Here is a 19860-nt window from a genome sequence, read left to right as displayed (position 1 = left end):
GCCTTCTCATCCCTTGCTTGTTCCGCTTTCAGAACCGAAAGTGCTCTGGAGTGGGTGTTGGGTGGTAAAGTGGCGATTCCCGGATTATTCTGGTAAATTGTTATGTTCATCCAATGCAGAAAGGTGCAGGAGGTGATAACCTTTGGGTGCGAAATCAAGCGTCATAAAAAATAAAATGAAAGGCAACAGAAGCAATCCGGCTTGATTAGATGCATGTTGTCTTTTTTTTTTTTTTTTGTTCGGAGTTCGATTTTCGATTTGGGGAGAACTTCCTAACCTTCTGAGTGTTTTAGAGAAGATCCTAACATTCCAGAGATTCTTCAGATAAATATATTTTTGAGACAACCAGTACCCAACAAACTATATTCTTTTCATTTCGTTGAGGTATGAGATATCAACTCGTTAGTACAAAATTGGGCAAAGTCCAGACGGACATAACGATCTGGTAGAATGTCCCTTGCGAGTCACACTGTGGACCATGGCGCTAGGCTAGACGACTTGCATCCTTCAATTGCTGTCGTTTTGAAGATACCGCCCGAGGGTGAGGATGCTTTTGCATAGTCCGTGATGGTCTGTGGTCAGCGAAACAAGCGAAATAAATTGGAAATCCGTCGTCAACGGTCAAGTACTGGTCTATGACACTGGAATTACGAGAACCGGATCATCTTGTCTGGGGTAATACTATTCATTTGTCTTTCTCTCTTTTTTTTTGGAGGGTGGTCTGTCCTTCAATCACAACAGTGCAATTCTTCCATTCGTCGTTCCCTACTCTATCTGATTCCGTGTATTGCGAAGAGGATGCGCTTGTGCGCATTGGCCGCGATAAGGACTCGTGTTAGTTTTTTTATCGCAAGTTCCACCCCGCCTTTGGTATGAGTTCCCCCCCATTGTGCACTTGCCGGCGGTATCTTTGAGGTTTCCCCTATAAGTCTAGTCGCGTACTCTTATCAAAATTATAAGTCACTTCTTTTCCTCCCTCCCCGGGGATCTTTCTTTTTCATGGCAAGAAACTTTTTTATGCTACAAAGAAGAGAGGCTGCAGTGAACCATCCTTCGGCGACAACCAACCGAAGGGGATCATTGAACCTTCAACTTATCGCTAACTACGTAGATCTTCTAGCTTCCGACCGGGACGCCTCCGGGCCAGACATATGAGCGTTCGCGTTCTCCCGACACGAAAAATGCTGATGCTGCACTTCTTCACATTTGCTTCACATCTTCTTCTCCGGCGCGCACTATGGTTCGCCGAAGCTGAATGGGAAATTGATACGATGAGACACTTACCGACATTTCCCTGTCGGGACGGGCCGCGACGGTTCCTGGGTGGTGTGTGGTGAAAGTAATCTTTGCTCGCGGAAGCAAGGAAGCGCCGAAACGGTAGTAAGGTTTCATCACAAATCTTAACCGCGTGGTGAAGCCGCGGTGCAGCGATGCACTTGATACCCTTGAGAGGAAGAAAAACGTTCCATTCGACGCAGAGGGGTTTGATGATTGATCGTAGAAATTAGAGCATACACACACACACTATGTATGGTGTCTCCTATCTAGCTTACTTTCAAGAGGGGACAATGGACGGAACTTGCTTTTATGTGTGTTAGCAAATGCGTTGTGCTCTACGAGTTCTATCTATGATCCATCTAAGATAGGATGAAAGGACGTCGTATTCTGTTTAATCTTATACTTTATATAAGATTTATCTCCTTCTCTTCTACTTCTTGGTGTCGATCATTACTTAATTGATTTCGTTCAAGTTAATGGAGTTATCACTAGGGTTGTGCCTTATGAATCTTTATGCAAGATTCATTCGTATGAATCTTTCACCTAAGATTCGTTCAGATTGATTCATGAATCTTTTGGGTTTCGAATCTTCAAACGTTGATGAATCCTTCAAAACCTTAATGAATCTTCATGAATCTTTCATGGATCATTCACGAATGTTGATGATTCCTTGTTTGGCGATGATCATGGACCAAAAACACAAAAAAGGGATCTTTCTACATTTTTGTTCTTCAGTTTTCTGTTGTTTTGGGACTTTGGGATCAATGAATGTCTCAATTAAAGAATTAAAAATCTCTAAAATGCAAAGAATCATTCAGATTCATGAATCTGAATCGGAATAACACAACTCTAGTTATCACACGGTAGAGCATGTCTATTATGCTGCTGTTTTTGGTTTCTTACAACATATTTATTCTACTGTTTGGATTAAGCATAAGCATAAAGCCTCGTGCGCGCACAAAAAAAGACCATATGCTCATCTCGTTACACATGCGTGTCTTCACTTACGCAACGCGTGCGCCGTGTGTATCAGTAAGCGTGTCCGCGGCGTAAGTGAATTATGCAGATTCGTTTTGTACAGAAATTTCCAGCAAAATCGGGCATCGGGCAAAAACCAACCGCAATTTTCACTCCGCCTCCTCTTATTACACCCTCTTTCAACATCGATCCTGCTGATCGGTGCTGCTCGCGTACTACGCACACGCAGCTAATCAGCATACAATCAACTCTTTCGTGGTCTGCTGCTTTCGAACCATCATGTGGAGGTGGAGGCTCGAGCGCGCGTACATGAGCATATACTTGGTGGCACAGTGGCCTGGTTATGCTGTGAATGCGCTATCGTACCGGACCGGAAGCCATGAATGGGAGGGTCGAGGGAATCATAATTTTCAATGAATTCATGGTCAATGGTTTTTTTTACCCCGCCCCCCTAACGTTTGGTTTTGGGGTTTCATTCGGCAATCGCAGTGGCAGTGTCCTTGAATTTTACGATTTCTTGTCGTGTATTATTTTTTTTCTTTTCGTGTGCGTAAAACATGCAAATTTGCCTTCTCATAGGACCTAATAATTCCCGGCGAAGCATTATTGGGTGTTGGCAATTCCCGTGGCAAATGGAACCGACACATCAAGCGAGCTTCCTTGGGGATGATGCGTGATCAATATCATTAACATTCTGTCGCCGCACAGCGTGTCACCAAGCGTCCAGGGAGTGTCGCACGCCGCAGCTTACGCAATTTGAGACACGCGCTAAATTTTTAATTTTTGGAAGTAAGTTTTTGTTGTTTCAATATCTTCATAGGCGTAGATGGGAATCTTCATGATTATTTTCTTTTTTTCTGTATTTTTTAATTTCTTCATTATTTTTTTTTACTCCTAATCGGAAATATCTTGAATACTTTGATACACGCATTTTTACAGTTTTCCAGTATGTTGTACATTGCTACACATTTTTGGATGGCATTAACATTTTTAGATAAGATTATGTTTTGCTATTATTAGTGATACGATTATTATGCGAGTACGAAGGCGAAAGCAAAAGTACTCGCATATCAGTCCCATCCCATAGCATCATTTGTTTACCTTGCACGTCAAAACATTGATGTTCGGGTTTTCATTCCATACGGATGTTTGCACTTCAACTGTGACTAATTCGTTAAATACGCTTGAATTACATCCATTTGTTATTTATTTTAAATACTTTACATTACAAAATCATCAAAGTTTGAAACACTATGAATTATCTTTTATTAATGTAAAGAAATCATATCTGGGACTGTCATGAGGGGAACTTTCAATATGGTACGCAGTCAATTGGGTATTTTTTCACATTTGTTTTTTGAAAATATATTGAAAATGTACATTAGTCACGGGGCTTACTCAAAAGTGATGAAAAGTCAAATGGAACTGATATGAAAGTATGGGCAATATTGCTTTAGGACAAAATCAATCATACAAAACCAAGAAGGTGCATATATGTTTTTTTCGACGTATATATTTCCAATACACACAAAACACTTGTATAATTTTTGTTTCTTCCACCCTCACACTGTTTTATATAACCACTAGAGACTCCCTTTTGGTCTGCATAGTTTTTTTTGTCTCGTTCCCTAACGAAAAGTTTCATCAATTATGTTAGTATCGAGCAAACTGCAGCTGCAATTCATCGTTTACAGTTGTGGGTGTGCCGATCGGGTGTAGCGGAAACACTATCCAAGTCTTTGAGTGGAAGTTCGGCTACCACCACCCTAACTGCAGTCCTCAATGTCTCTAGGGTTAAAACTACCAAAAACAAATAGGAACGAAAGGAAACGGCAAGGCAAGGGTCATATACGTATGTAGGTGAGGCACGTGTGTATGTACCAGCCCGGTTCTTCGTCCTTACCAGACTGTTTTTTTTTTATCAGACTTGAGTGCACACAGGAAAACAAGACCACGCCACGGTGCGGTGGTTGTAAATGCGCATTTCGGTGTGGCGGTGCAATGTGTGTAATAGGAGTTGATGAACTAGTTTTTCGTTTTGTTCTCATACACCAGTTTTTATTTGCCCTGCCCATTCACACTAATTGCCCCCTCCTCGGCCAGTGTTTGTGTTGTTTACCACTGTTTGTACAACACTTTCTTCCGGTTCTCGTTGTTTTTTCCCGCTTTTCGTGGTCAGATAACCATTGCGAGAGGAGAAATTGTTGGACATCGATCCGGGTGTAGGCTAAATTAATTGGACGATCAAACACTCACTAGAAGTGTGAAATGAAACCTAGTACTTAATGGAAAAAGTGCTATCATTTAAGTATACCAATAGGGAGATTGATGAGTACAGTAAATTATCTTCTGCGATCATATTTTCCATAGAACAAGCGCGATCGTAATGTGTTATTGCGTCACAAATTGACTTGCTTTCGTCAGCATTGTGACAGTCCTCGATCGATGCTTTAGTGAAGCTACCGAAATTGAATCACAACCAATTAGGATTAATTTGTCGTGGCACCCGACATCGATTCGTCGATATGTTGAGTAAGGGTCCGTTCCTCTGTCGGTAATCGAAGTTTGATGTTGACATTCCATAACGCTGACTCAATCGAAAGTTATTTATTAGTTTCTTAAACATGGAAGGGGCGAAGGAACTGCTACTGTGGACACTTTATTTCAATTGAAGTGTGTTTATAAGTAGCTCGTGTCGGAAATGTAGTATAATTTAGATGGATTCGGGTTGGGTTCATTCCCTCTAAACTATCCCTAAGTAAACGCCAACATTCACTACAACTGGAAAAGGAAGAAACAAATTTACATCCAACCATGGACACAAAAAACAGGTTCACTTGTACGGAAAGAGGGGCATTACTTCCAGGCTGAGTGGATTATCTTCCGCTTTTCCACTCCACACGCCCGTGTTACTGCCCTGCCCTCGGTGGAGATGCTAGATACCGTCGCGCCCCATCTCATGGTCCTCGTCGTGTGTCAATGCGCCAGAAGTGTTGATTGAAAAATTAGCCCTTCACGCGACTCTCGAACAATGCGCCCGTTTGTGTGCCAGCCCCGTTTTCCCACCCCCCGGTTTGCCCCCTTACCTCTTGCCAGACGGTGGCGGTAGTAGTGTCTTATCATCGCATCATGCCGTATCGTCATTATCTTCGTAACAGCGCGAAAGCGGCGCAAATGGTTGCGGGCGCTTTTCTTCCTTCCGTTTGCCGGGGAAGGGACGGGGAAAATGGGTGTTGTAAATTGGTATGTGTTTTTCACAGAAACCTACATGGTTTTTATTTCCTTATAACTCTTGTGATGCGAAACTAAAAGGTAACTAGTCGCTGTAAATTATTTTTCAAAACGATAGCAAAGCATAGCAATACGCAGAAGTGACAGAAATTCCAACTCTCGCTATCTATTTACTTTTATAGTGTAACAACTATTTGTTTGCTAGTTTAGTTCATAATTTTCTTAACGCCAGAACCATCGGAAAACTCATTTTGACTGGTCAGGTACTTTTTCAATCACATTTATTTCTTAAGGTTGAACAATTCTACCAAATGTTAATGCATGACTTTCACAGATCCAATTGAATGTTAATTTTTATGTATTTCAAAATAAAATTTTCGTTTCGTTTTAGTATAAATTTCAAATTTTTTTATGTCTCTTTTGATACCAATGATCTCTGAATGCTGCTATATTGTTAAAAAAAATCTTTTAAAAAACACAGATTGTTGTGATTATTTTATTTTTTTATTTTTATTTTACCAGTCAATGTTTTTTTTTTAAAGTGAAAGCATAGAGAATCTAATAATATAAATTAAAAAAATAGTTTGTACAGTATTGTGTGGGAAATTCTAAAATTTATTATTTCACTTTTCTTTTTTCGTTTTCATTTATTATTTGCACTGATGATTCTTTGTTCGGTCCATCTAATTGAAAACATAGAAAGGAGGATGTTATAAATGAAGATCTTTAGGCCGATTGCATACACTACATAACACGTGGCGAACAGGTGAGGGTGGGTTGAAAGTGAGACTCATTACGATTAATTTGTAACAAAACCCAACCCGTGGGATAGAGGTGAACGTGCCAAGCGTGTACTTTTTCCCATGCTTGTGACGCCGACACGCGGACTTGTCGATGATAACGCGGATCACAACAAAACATAACAACTGCATAACGTACCCTCCCCACACGCCAATTGCGGTTGCGGCATTTGTTTTCCTCTACTCTTTCTGTCGATGCTGATGTCTTGTGCGCGACGATTAGAAACATGGCTTCGGGAAGACGGAGAGACGAAGAAAAGAGCGTATGAAATGTGTGGCATGTTTCGAATGGTGCAGAGGTGGCCACATACAAACTCATAAATCCCCCGCTCGGGTGGAGAAAAGAGAAACGGGCGTGGAGGGGAAAAAAAAGTCCGGGACCGTAATTGACGTTTCACCATCTTCATCATCATGTGGGCGAGGGAGAGCTGGGTGGGGGAGCCCATTGGAATGTACTATTCGAGGCATCTTTTATTTTTGTTCTTTCTCAGGGAAGCGCCCATCGGCGAAAGTATTTCGATGGTTTATGGGGAGAGGAGAGGGGCCCCATTCCAGACCGATTGCGTGAAGAAACTATTTCTTCATTTCGCGCCGAGAGGGTGATTGCGGAGGGGGGAGCAGACGAGAGGAAGGAGAGGCAGTAATTAAAATGGCGCTAATCGCGATACGATCGCGCGGGGTCGTATCGGCTTCTGTGTTATGCGGCCCCCCCCGGCATTCGAAGCCTGTGCGAGCGATGTCGATAATTAATAGAAATGCGATGCATTTACGACGACGAGCCAAAGGAGAAAAGTAAAGTGAAACAAGGAAGACATTATGATCCATTCGGGGCCAGATTATGGTGCAATTTCATGTATGCTTTGAGATTTTTTTTGGTGATTAGCTTTCAAAATCTGCCGTTTTCATCAGCAGCATCTAAAGACGTGTGTACTTTACAACTTTAGAAGGTTGATGCAACATAAAAGGTAACCTTAAATCATTGTAACAAATTGGAGTTTTAAATTCTCCTTATATTCTTTTTTTCTAATTCCTAATTCCGGGTTCCTACCAACTAAACCAATTGCATTAAGTTGGACATATAAGTGGTTTGAGTCCTCTCCGTTTTTGTTCTTTCTTCTCATCATCGTCAAGTCTGTTCGGGGTATACCAAAGGTTATTCTTATTCTTCCTGTCTTATGAACTTCCTGCCCTTGTGATCCGAACAAATATGGGCCCGGATATTCGATTACTCGGCTGCTTAATAATTTTTCTATCGACTCAGGGAGCCCAGGGAACAAATTGAGCAAAAAGAACCCATGCCTCAATACCACCACAAACGAGATCCTTTGACCTTTTGCCTGACCGAATCGCTAAGGATGCTCGGTTTGATCTTATTAAGTGTCCTATCGGAAGTTTGTTTTTGTATTGTGCCATCACACTCTCGGACGTTTTCCTCCGCCACTGATTTCCAGCAAACCATTTATAGTACAACGGGTAGCAAATTATTTTGCTTCCCTACTAGAAGACCACACAGCAACACCATTTATGCCTTTGATCCAGGAGTGGGCGTGTGGACAATTGAGATGATGAATTTAAAGCGAGCGAACGGCCAAACGGCGAATGATTTATCACGAGCCACGAACCAACCACCATCCCAAATACATACAAACACACACACATACCACCCTCGCTATCTAGCGCCCACGCACCGCATCATCGCGGGGCACACGGGCTGTCTTCCGCCTTTTTTGTCCGGCAAACAACAAACGGTCCCCGGGATACCACAATTAAAATGGTTTAAAAAAGGCGACACTAGCTTGGCCGCGGGTGGAGAAAAAGAGTTGGGTGGGGGTGAAAAAGAAGATTAAGTCGCCCCAAACGGACGGAACCCGAAACAATCGCGTAAAGATGCGATGACACAGATTCCGGAAGCTCGTGCATTTTCCTTTTCCCGCGCGAGAACGAAAACTTGGTTGGTGGAGGGACAAGGGGTGGCCCTCCACTCATTACTCACTTCGATGGGAGAGTTAACCCTTGGATGGGCAAGGTTTCTTCGGCGTTAAATAGGATAGTTTGGCCAGAATAGAGTTGTAACCAAGCTAAGGTGAACTAATTTAAATAATCAGACAATATTTCTTCTATATTTTCTCATGTCGATTTTCTCGTTTCGAGCGTTTTTAGCTATGTTTGTTAATTTGTTATGAAAATCTAGCATATAAAAAATTTACATTCGATTTGTAAATATGATTTTTTACTTTTCTACCAAAATGGAAAATAGATGGAAGCAAAATCTCAAATAGACACAAAACTCACATCATATTGTATACTTCATTTGTCAAAAAATGATGAAAACAGGGTTAAATTATACTGTTGATTAAATCTCACTTACTGTATTATATTTAAAACTTATTTCATCTTAGAAAAGAGTATCGATTTAAATTTACTTAGGTGCGTTTGTCCGGGTTCTACCTATAAATACATTTTCCGATCGAATGATCGTCTGTTCTTCAATTATTTATACACTTACACTTAGTTCGTTGGCATCGAACACCATGCGCACCAAAGGGTTCGGTGAGAGCTTTCCTTCGAGTGTGGGAAGAGTGCTTGCTTGAATGAATCAAGCCAGACTAAGGGCCCCCTGTCGCGTTGTGCCGCTTCAGCTGTTTGTTTGCAGTGCAGTTCTGCTCCATTATGCCCGGACTATCCCTCGGGCCGGCTACCTACCAGCCTGCCCGGCTGTTCAAACTGGGTTGCGCCATAGCCGCTGGGCTGATGCCTCCCCTTGTCCTCCCTGGCGCACCGAAACCCTTGACCGACACCGGAAGTGGACCACTTAAGTGGAGGGTAATGAACATCGCGACGCACTGGAAAAATGGACCCAGGGCTTCGGCTTTTCGCTGTCTTTTTATCCTTCTCCCCATTGCTTTGTTTCTACTCTCTACCACAGTTTCCTCCACTGTTGGTTCCGAGATTGTTGCTTCCGAGCGTTGATTGCCGCAATGCCCAGCGCAATAATATCCCGCGGTTTGGACAGTGTGCACCACCCCGCGTTGGTTCTTGGTTTTATGTCATTGTGAGGAGCTTATAAAGACTTTCTTCTGCTCCCTTTCTCTCCCTTTTTAACGCTGTTTTCCCAAAAGATGGGCGAAAAACTGCATCCGAGGGTGCTCTAATTCTGTGCGCTGTGACTTTGTAACATTGGTCCTATGTTGAGATCTGGGTGTATGGTAAGATAATGGAAGCCATCCTCTTCTCGACGGGATGACACTATAACCCTGACTTACTTAACCCATTTTCGCACATGCAACATTGTAAAGCAAGTGATTGTGGTTGGAGATTGACGACTAGCCTTAGCTATAAAAAAAAGGTTAAACAGCATGAAGCAATTAAACTCACTAGCGCTAAAAGAAGCCTTTGTTTAGGATGTTCTTTAGTATGTTTGTATTTCTACTTTCCGGTGGTAATGATGGTAGAATCCAATTGTTCATAAAATAGTGTAATAGTCCTACATTTTCCATGCTGAAGGGTACGGGAAACGAAGCGTAATCGTGTAATTCCGCTGCTCAATCTGTCAAAAAGAATTATGGCTTTCATACCATATAATCGGATGTGTAATCTTGTCAAAACGTAAACAAACGAAATCATTCGATCGCGTTTTAATCGAATATTTATAGAAATTCTGTGGTTATTTAGCGTAATTTTTGTATTTTTAACAATAAACAACAAGATAATAGCAGTAGCTTCGAAAAAATTGTGAAACTTTTACTAAATAGCTAAACATAAACAAAGCACAGATTTACGCTTGGTCCGAGTATCGACTCAAACCTCAAAATAGAAGGTTTCCTTTCTTTCCTTTCAATCATTTCTGCTTGTTAGGTTACTTTATTTCATTTCACCTTTTCATGCCTTCATTTTTATTTCACCTTGAATGTGCACTGAACATAGCAGAAAACCAGTTTTATCTACGCACTCTCAATTCATTTGAAAAATGCCATCTCGTACACATCGCGTCACTGTATGGCGTTATTGCAATAACCTACAAGGCATGCATCAGGTTGAAATGCGTCTATTCAAAACACCTTGAATACATGAACAACTCTTCGTGCTGTCGCCCGCAAATGGCTCGCTACGACCGCTTGTCAGAGTGCTACAAATTCTCCCTATAATCATACGTGACGGATACGTTTTGAGCCCTTCTTACTCATCCAACCTTCGTCGGTGGAACTTCCCCACTGCCGCAATGGAATTCCATCGACCTCTTGTTATCAACAGTCTAAGCCACTAACACGACACCACTGTCGCTGAGGTCGTGTTTGTAACAGCTCGGGCTCCGATCGGACAACGTAACGTCGCGTACCGTGCGTTCGGGCAAAAGTGACGTGCCTTTTTGAACCCCTTTTTTCGAACGCCATATACTTTCCTTTTTTTCGCTTTATCGCAATCAGATTCGCGATAAGATATCATAAGCGAAGTTCTTCCACGCTCACTTGTTCCGGATGTTTGCCACGATGACAAACCAGCAGAATTTTAGATGGCAGCAGCTCTTGCGATGACGTTTACCATTGCAGAATGCGTTTTCCTTGGAATCGTCAAGGTACGTGGCTTCCCGGTTGGCAGTGAATAAGAAGGAAGTTGATCGGGGGTTTCCGCTGTTTCGGATGTTTCCGATTGCTCAACGATAATAAGAAAAAGAAAGACTCATTTTTTAAACCATTCGGAATCGAAAATCAACGAACTCCTCAAACCGCCTCTGTACTCCCAACCCCAAAACGGAACCGATCTGCTTCTGGTGGCGTAATGACCCGCCTGTCATAAATCGGGGAAGTAAACAATCGGGTCGGGTCACCGTTTTTGGAAGTCATTTACGATGCTTCCACTAGCTAGCGCCACCCAAACCATTTACCCCCCCCTCGTGCTTTGGTCCCTAGAGAACAGCACCATTAGAAGAAGAAGGAAAAAAAACAGCGGAAAGAAAATACCCAGAGGGAATGAAAAAGGGGCATGGCCACTTGATAGTGGCGATAGTGTGTCACTACAACAACTGGGCTGTTTGTGAAACCCCCGAAACGGTAGGAACTCGAAACGAGGCTACCAAAAAAAAAAAAAACGAAAAAGACAAGCCCTCCTCTGTCTAATGGGTCCGGGGAACTAGATCTCTGGAGCATTAAAAAAGCGTTCTAAAGCACCCTTTTCCCCGCGCCCGGGTCGCGTTCGGCCGCTGGGAAACGATCATCCAGATCATTAGAGACCCGTGGCGGCGCACGGGTTTAGCATAGGCATTCATTATGAAATTATGATTTTTCGGCGGCGGCACGACTTTAAAGTGGCTACCGAATGTTGTGTACGTTCTGCTTTTCGTTCCCTAGTTTAGGGGCTTGTTCCGACTGGTTGACCTAAGAAAAGCGAGAGGAGGGTCTATTATTTATCGCTTAATTGCATGTTACGCCAGAGGGTAATAGCGCCATATGTTGTTACACACAAGATTTATGTTTGTTGTGTTCTAAAGACACAGTGGTACTTATCAGGGAAATAATCATAATAACTGTTCCGGAATCTCTTACTCGTAAGTAAATTCCAATTGTTTTTAATACTTTGTGTCAAACTTGAACTAGTTAACCGTACAGTATGTTTACATTTTGTCACATTGTCCAAACAACAAATGATGATGACAGGCATCGGGCATCGCAACATATTCGTGCAACAATATGAATGAAAACTATTTCTGCTCGGCAGAATAGACTAGACAAACGAAACCTCTCGTATTTTACAGTTCGCTTTGCATTGTTGCAAAGTTCGTTCCGTTGACACTATCATATTCATGCCCGTGTGTGCTCCTCCATCCGGACGGCTTAACAATCCGTCCCGGCAAAGATCGGTCCTATGGCAACATTCATCTTTATTTAAAACCCCGGACCACGTATGACGCATCGCCAGCGGTTTCCACTGTTTACCGGGGATGATAAATGAACTGCTAAAAGTGTCTTAGCTTTTCATTACTCCCGAGTCGGAGCGCGGTTGTTGTTTTCTTCTAGGAAGCGAAGGGAAACCTGATTCACCGAGTGTTCTGTTTCGAGCGCTCATGAGTCTGGAATTTGTGAGGAGGAACTGGAGGGAAGTGGATTGAATGTGCATCCCATCATCGACCCTCTCTCCGCACGACGGCTGTGGTTTGGTCGAGTCCTTACGCCACTCACCTTTATCCCTTCCCTCGAAAGATCTCTCCGGTGGAATTTTATTCCCATTTCTCTATTGTGATTATAATTTTTCCATAGAAGGAGAGAAATGGGTCACGCGCCACTCGGGAGGGAAAAATGGGAAACTTTTAGTGTTGTCGGAGGCCCGGACAACCATCAACTTAACTCCTTGTGACTCAGATTTCTGGAGCGTAATGGAAGAACGAACTCTGTGGGGGTAAATAATAAAAACAAAAATAAAGTCAATGTGTGAGCACAACGCCTCTACTACTATTCACTTCATGAATAACGTTGTGGAAAGCGCCACTGGAGTACCCGGAGGACATGGATGGGAGGGCCTGGAAATTCCACCGGAGTTGACTAAATGTGTACTCCAGGCCTTTACTCCAGTTACTGGTTAATGGTGTTCGTGCCCGCAAACTCCTCGTTCCATAATGTCTGACACGGTTCCATTTCATTTTGAATTATTTTCATACTATGCGGAAAGGTTTCAATAGTTTGTGCATGTATTTTTTTTAATGTTCTCAATTTTTTCATTATTTTTAAAAAAATTCCCCTTTCTTGTTTGATTATTTACAAAAGAGTTATGAAAATTCATCATTTATTATATGAATACCGAATGCTGAATAGAAGTCAAATGCTTTTGTTTGTTTTCATTTTATTCTCTTAATTTATTTTAGTTTTTTTATGTAATGATTAAACATTTCAATATCCTTGTTATAGTTAAAATTTAGGGTTCAAACATCCACTCCTTTTGGTGTTAAAACTTCTTCCAACATACCATACTTTGCTCCCATCCACAGCATTTGCTCGTGCTTTACGATTGTTTTTCTAACCTAGCGGTGCCGCCCTTTGCTGGCGGGCGGGAAATGGGCTGAAAAAACACCAGCACAACCTTTATGCCCCTTTTCCTTTTCCTGTGTGCCGTCGTATGGTTTTTGACTCTCGAAAATAACACACTCTTACGCCACTAAGAGTTGCATTTTGGTTTCTTATGCCCTTTTCCCGGGGCGGGGGATGATATGGCGAAGTACACACCAAAAAGGGCATATTCCAGCATGTGGATGTGGGTGTGCGTGTGTGTTTGATGTCTCGTAGTGGGTATTGATTTACTAACGCTCCTTCTTACACGCTCTCCCGGTGATTATGGGTTTGGAGAAATGCTTTCTCTTTAAAACGCTAAATGAGAAAGAAAAAAAAATCTCCAAAGGAAACGCGTTTTGGAGGTGTTCCAACGAAAAGTGTTGTTTTTTTCCCCGATTCGGGTGGAAAAATGCGCGCTCGCTCGCTCGCCGCTCGTTCCGCATGATTCATGGAAGTGTAAACATTTCGCGGGGAAACAACCGTGCAACCGGCTTCCGCGGCCACAAATCTGTGTGGCAATGAGGCAGCACAACACTGGTGTGGAAGATTTGCTTAGCCATAGAAAGGGAAATAAAGGAAGGTTGCAGAACCAAAAGCGGTTTCTCTCGAACTCGCTGGCTCACGTGTAGTACGTGTTCCGGGTAGGAGGTGTAGTACATTGAGTTTTAAATTTAACTTTTGCACTAAACACTTTCGTTCCCGGAAATGCGAGCCACAGATGAGACGATTCACTGTCAGCGCAAGTTACACACGGTGATGTTAACACTAGAATACATTGCTTTGGAATCTTGCCCGAATGCTTCTTAGGGGTCATTTGTTTGTCACCACATCTTCAAATTCAATTTGAAGCGTCATGTGTTTGTCAAATAAAAGTTGAAATGGATTAACATTCGATTTTTATCGATCTTTTTTTCTTTACACTGTGCTAGTGGCATGATAGAGAAATGCATCGAAAAACCAAAAACTCCAATAGATAATCAACAAATATACTAAAAAGTAACTGTTTGCGGATTTGAAAAATCTTCAAAAATAGTGCAGTTATAGCGTTTCAAAACTGGAGGTCAAAATGACCCCTAAAAAGCATTCTAGGGATAGATCTTCTAAAAAGTTTCTTTAGATGTTGCTAAAATTTTTGTTTTAGATGATTTTTGTAAAAATATGCATCCGTTTTCGAGATATTCAAATCGAACATTTCGTTGGGGTCACAATGACTCCTATTTGGATTCTAGTGTTAATGCAACTTTAATTAGTATGGACTATTCCTGTTTACGAAAAACTAACCAGATACAAAAAGAAACTGCCATCGGATAAATTAGAATGAATGCATAAAAGTAAAAGCTGACATAGTTTTAACTATTGTATTCTTCACTAGCTTCTTCAAAAGTAGCATGAAGTAACATATAACTAGTTTTCTGACTCTTTTAACCGACCAAAACATTAAAATTATAAACCATTTGTTTGATGCTCATTATTATTTCATATAAAATGTTCATTTACATTGCAAATAAATTAAGCTGCTATTTTCTGACATCCTTGCCGTGAATAGGATTTGCGTCTTAAATTTCATCGTCAAAATCATATTTGTCTATTCGTTTCTAGCTGCTTCATCATCCGTGGTTCGACTTCCGCCTATGAATCGTTCGTTGATTCACGAATCGATTTTGCTTGGAGCGGATATCGCGTCGTCATTTTTGAGAATAAAACCAACTCAACTCAGCTAAGTCGCCACGGTAGACCGAAGCCCGATCGAATTCGTTGAAGCTGGAAGAACTTGAAAATCATTCGAAACAATCGAACAAAATTCGCTTGGCGGAAATTAAACCTTCAGCTTTACCGTTTGTCTGATTGAGAAAACCCGCGCAACTTCTGAGCGTTGCTGAGTTGTTGGGTATCATAATTTAATTTCCGATGGTTTTCGATTTGAAAACTACCATCTTATCTTTAAATCTATATTTTTGGCCGATTTTATCGTTTTTGTGGGTTTTTAGGTCTTTACAATTTTTTCAACATTTTCTTTTGAGTTAAACACTCAGCACCTGAACACCAAAACCTGAACAACATAGTCGCTAGTTCCCCGGTACATGCTCAGTTATGCCAGTACATGACTTATTTAAAGCTGTATTGTGAGCTTTAACTATTCATTTTAAAACCTCTTAAGGCGAAAGAAGATCCGACCAAAAATATACAGAGAAAAAAACCGATTACTCAGCGGAGACAATTTTCTGAACGATGGTTCTACGTTGTTCCATCGCATCGTCAGTCGTCCCATTTAAGACAAAGGCTGGTGGAAATGTAAGCTGAAACTTACCCTCTCTCCTGTTTCATTACTAAAGGATTTTCATCAACGCTTTCCCGCACCTAACCACCATATCCCAGGTTCCCACGGGACGGGAAGAAGTGTACAAAAACAAAAACAAATGAAAGAAGAGCTTTCCTGAACGTGTCCCTTTTGTAGACCATTATGTGAAGCGTTCACAAGCCCCTAGCTGAGCCATCACCAAATCGAAATAAAAAGCAGTTAACTCTACGATAACAAATCAGCATTGATTTTCGAACATTCCACAACCAAAAATCAATCCGGGGAACGAAACTCTATCGAATGTTTGCGGCGTAGTAGTAGCAATAAGACAGACCCATACACCCCTTCCTCCTCGCGATGGACAAACATAGTTCAACATTAGCGTTCTTCGTAACTAAGCACTTTTTTCCTAGCCATCGTGGTTCCTGCAACGTAGCTGATTACGTCGGAAGATATCCCCGAAGCTTTCCGAAAATCGTGCTTTCGATACCGAAATGTATGGCTTGTCCTTTCGAATCCTTTCGTTTTCAAACCGAACGAAACTTCCTGTCGTTCGTCATCGCCCGGCCAGACTTTGCATTTCCCCCGTCTCTCCGTTCCTGTGGGGTTGACTGGTGTGTCAGAAACACCAATATCCACCGGAAACGATGAATCGATTGTCATCTAATTAACGTCCGGTGCTGCCAGGCATTTTTCGTTTGCGTCGTACTTCCAGTGTTGCCACTTGTTATTAATGTTGAAACGACAGCGACAACACGATGTCGTAACGATGGTGTGTTGCAAAAGGAGAAGGGTGTAAGGTCGTCCTCCCACCCTGTGTTCTCATCCATAAACGTTCACTTCCGGCGGCCACTTCGTGCCCGGTTTCGCTCGATCAGGTTTTTCGGCGGTTGTAAATTTAACGTCACTACTTTATTTGGCGACACCGGAACAAGTTTCGATATCTCGTCCGGGGTTCTAGTAACATCGGCACCGACGCGACTCGGGTTAATGAGGGATGGAAAACCTCTCATTAAAGGCCAGGTAGAACGACACAGGGGGAGAGTCGCTTTAGTGCGGATGTTTGTTTGTTTCGTCGGTGGTAGAACGCGCCCGCACCGGGTTTTCCGATGACCGTTTCGACCGCATATGGTGGACAAAATTGGTCGTGAATGCCATACATTTGCGACATACAGCCAGCCACCACCACCACCCACACCCCCTTCCTTTGGGGTGTGGACCACCGATTCGGCCGGTCGCGTGGTTTACGCTTTATATATATTGGCGGTCAAAAAGCAATGATTGTTGTTTAACCACCTCCTCCGGTCTCTTCGGCGCGATTGTGCAGTTATTGTTTGTTCTTTGTTTATTCTTAACCCAACCCAACCCCGTCGGTTGCCCAAAAACACCCCTGGTGTTTACATAACCTCATTATCGCTATTGTTTAAATGTGGCTCGGTCTAACACGTGCCGGTTGGCGGTGCCCGTGGTTGATTTTCCTGTCCCTCATATGTAAGGGAAACGCTGGAATCGTGAAACGACTGTTTTAACTGTTTTATCACTCTATTAACGATGGAATTGCATCTTTAAAAAATTGCGCCTAGAAGAAGGGAAGAGAGAAAATAAACATCCGGCGACGAAGAACTGACTGTACGACAGGTGTCAACTGTCCTATACCCTACAACTTTAAATTAGAGATTGGAAGGACTGAATTACCAATGAGGGAAAAAATCTTATCAGGTTTTGATGGTTTTTTATGAAGTTATATTTTGTTGTACTCAACATCTGATCCGTAATAAAATAGAAACAAGCTTTTTATACCCACAAAGGGTTTCACTTCACAAAGCGTATGGCCGTATGTGTTGTGCTATTTAAGGGTTACCATATTCTTTTTATCCATATTCTAAAACAAAGCTAATTAAAAACTACCTCAGAAAAGTGTTTAGTTCAGAAATTTTTTAGTTCATTCTGCTTTTCTCTCATTTCTGTCAACATGTGGATTAAATATTTATTCCATGATTGATTTGAGTTTTATTCTGAAACACTTTTTGTTATTTTTTATTTAATCATCACTATAAATCATATTTTATTTAATTATTAAAATTAACTTTGTAAAGCAAAGATTCCTATAGGAGTTAAAGACAGAGTTGTCAAAGTGTACAATTAGCTTTTGTTAGTAATAATAGTAATAAAGCTTCAGTAGATTTAGTTAATCTCAAGCATCAAGATGATAAAGAATGATTTCCTTTTTATAACTTAAGAAATTTTCAAGTGCATTCGTCAATTTACTATCTACACTAATGCACTTTGAAAAGAAGCATTGTAACGGGAAACAAGTTTTAAACAAAACGTGTGCAAACACTTGGATGTTGTCATAGACGCGAAAATGTAATAACCTGGAAAAAAACACATAGACTGTTTGCTACAACGATAAAATCCGAATGCGGTACATCACATTCGACTCTCGAATACATTAAAGTTCATTTGCCCCATTTCCACCTGCATCGAGGAGAAGATGTACAGAGAAAAGAAGGTGAAGATTGCACCGAAGAAGCAAACCGTGTAATCCTATTCAGTAAAAGAGGATAACAGCAGATCCCTCGTCGCCCGTTGTCACACGGTGGTTTTCCACCGCTGCCATCGGGTATGCTACCTACTGCTGCTGGTGTGGTGGCTGCGCAGTGGGCGTCGCGGAATGCCGAAAAGAATTCGGTCAACGAGCCTCATGTTTGCAAATATGTGCCTCTCCACCACACCAGTGAGTGCTTCAAACTCTGGCGCCTATACCTCGGCTGCCACATACACTGTCGTTTGTCGGGCGTCGTCGCCCAACGGCGTGCGGTGGTTCCTTCGAGTTTTCCGGCGAGAGGGGAACGGGTTTTCTCTGTTTTCGCTCGACGACAACACTCTCTGTGTAGTCATGCTCTTTTCTAGCAAGGAGCGGATATTTTCTATTTTCTGGTTAGTTTTCCTCTCCGGCGGGAACCGAAACGGAAGGAATCGTCAGGAAGTCCTCCTGTAAATGGGACCAAAGGAGATCCGGATGAGATGCTGTGCCCCTATGCTCTGTTGTGTCCAGTGGCGTTGCTGTTTTGCCGCAGGTGTGGTTCATTTCAAACACAAAAAAACGTTGGACGGGATGAGGATGCAAATGTTCTCTCGTTTTAGCGTACCCCATCCTCCAGGGGGAGATCTAAATATCGACCATCTGAAGGGTGACAACGAGTTCCAACGAGTATTAAAACCGTATGAAATTGAAACGGGGCCTTGCTCGGGGGGGCTATCTTTTCCGCACAGCATCAGTTTCCCATCGGCCTGTGACAACAATGGGTGTCAAAGTTTGACACGCGCCCCAGTGTTTTCCGGAGTGCCGCTCCCCGATTTCGGACCCTGGCTGGAGGGATGTTGGTGGTGAAAAAAGTAGTACCGAGAGAACTGGAGAGAAGCCGTGAGAGGATGTCATTTTTCGGAGCATGGCAAAATAATAACAATAATCCCAACCCGTGTACATAGGGTTGGTTCTGCGAATTACCGTTGACACACTCGGTTCAGCAGAGGATAGTAGCATTCGGAACCATCGCAGCATCCGCAGCTGAACCAGCTCCTTGTGACAGTTCTGGCGTTTAGCGTTTCGGGGGAGGGTTGCAAAAACGATAGCGGAAAAAAGAACCGAAAACAACAGAATATCAAACATACCCGCCTTTGCATACGCCTGCCCGCCCGCCCGAATAGACGCGCGAATTCAAGTATATAGCAATCATCTCCCTCCCCATCGTGTGCTGTTGTAACTAATAACCACAATCAACCCGTTTTGCAATTTGTTTTACTTTTAGTGCACCACCGGTTCCGCCAGTGCTACCGACGCAGCAGCAGGTCTCGCAACAGCAGTCGCAACAGCAGCAACAGCAGCAGCCACCGCCGCAACAGAAACCGATCTATGCATCACAGCAGAGTAACAGCAGCACCAACAGTATTACCTATGGCAACAATTCGGTAAGATACAAGGTGTTCCGAGAGTGCCAAACGCCCGCGCCCGCTTCGATTGTGGACAAATTGTTTTCCTCCCCCTCCGGAAAACGGAATAAGGCTCCCGACCGAAGCGAACTGTCAGTCAAATTGTGTGTGGGCCTCCTCGTGCTTTGTTTATTTCGGCCACCACTACGGGGTGGAGCGGAAAACACGGGGAAACGGATGACCTTGAAACATATCGCCATAGTGGAAAATTCGATTTTCCGTCAGAAAAGGGTTGTCGAAAATA

The 19860-nt window shown here is 42.5% G+C and overlaps 1 protein-coding gene across 1 annotated transcript in view; it reads left to right on the top strand.

The window, feature by feature from the left end:
- The window catches only part of LOC131285358 (protein enabled), a 29414-nt gene that overhangs the window by 5285 nt on the left and 4269 nt on the right, over positions 1-19860 (top strand). The window contains exon 4 of the mRNA XM_058314212.1: positions 19436-19595. Coding sequence (XP_058170195.1) covers positions 19436-19595 — 160 coding nt within the window. The remainder of the gene's footprint in view (positions 1-19435; positions 19596-19860) is intronic.

The sequence above is a fragment of the Anopheles ziemanni genome, chromosome 3, assembly GCF_943734765.1.
Source record: "Anopheles ziemanni chromosome 3, idAnoZiCoDA_A2_x.2, whole genome shotgun sequence".
NCBI lineage: Eukaryota > Metazoa > Arthropoda > Insecta > Diptera > Culicidae > Anopheles > Anopheles ziemanni.
Note: the sequence above shows the minus strand (reverse complement) of the source record. Positions and strands in the feature narration are given on the sequence as shown.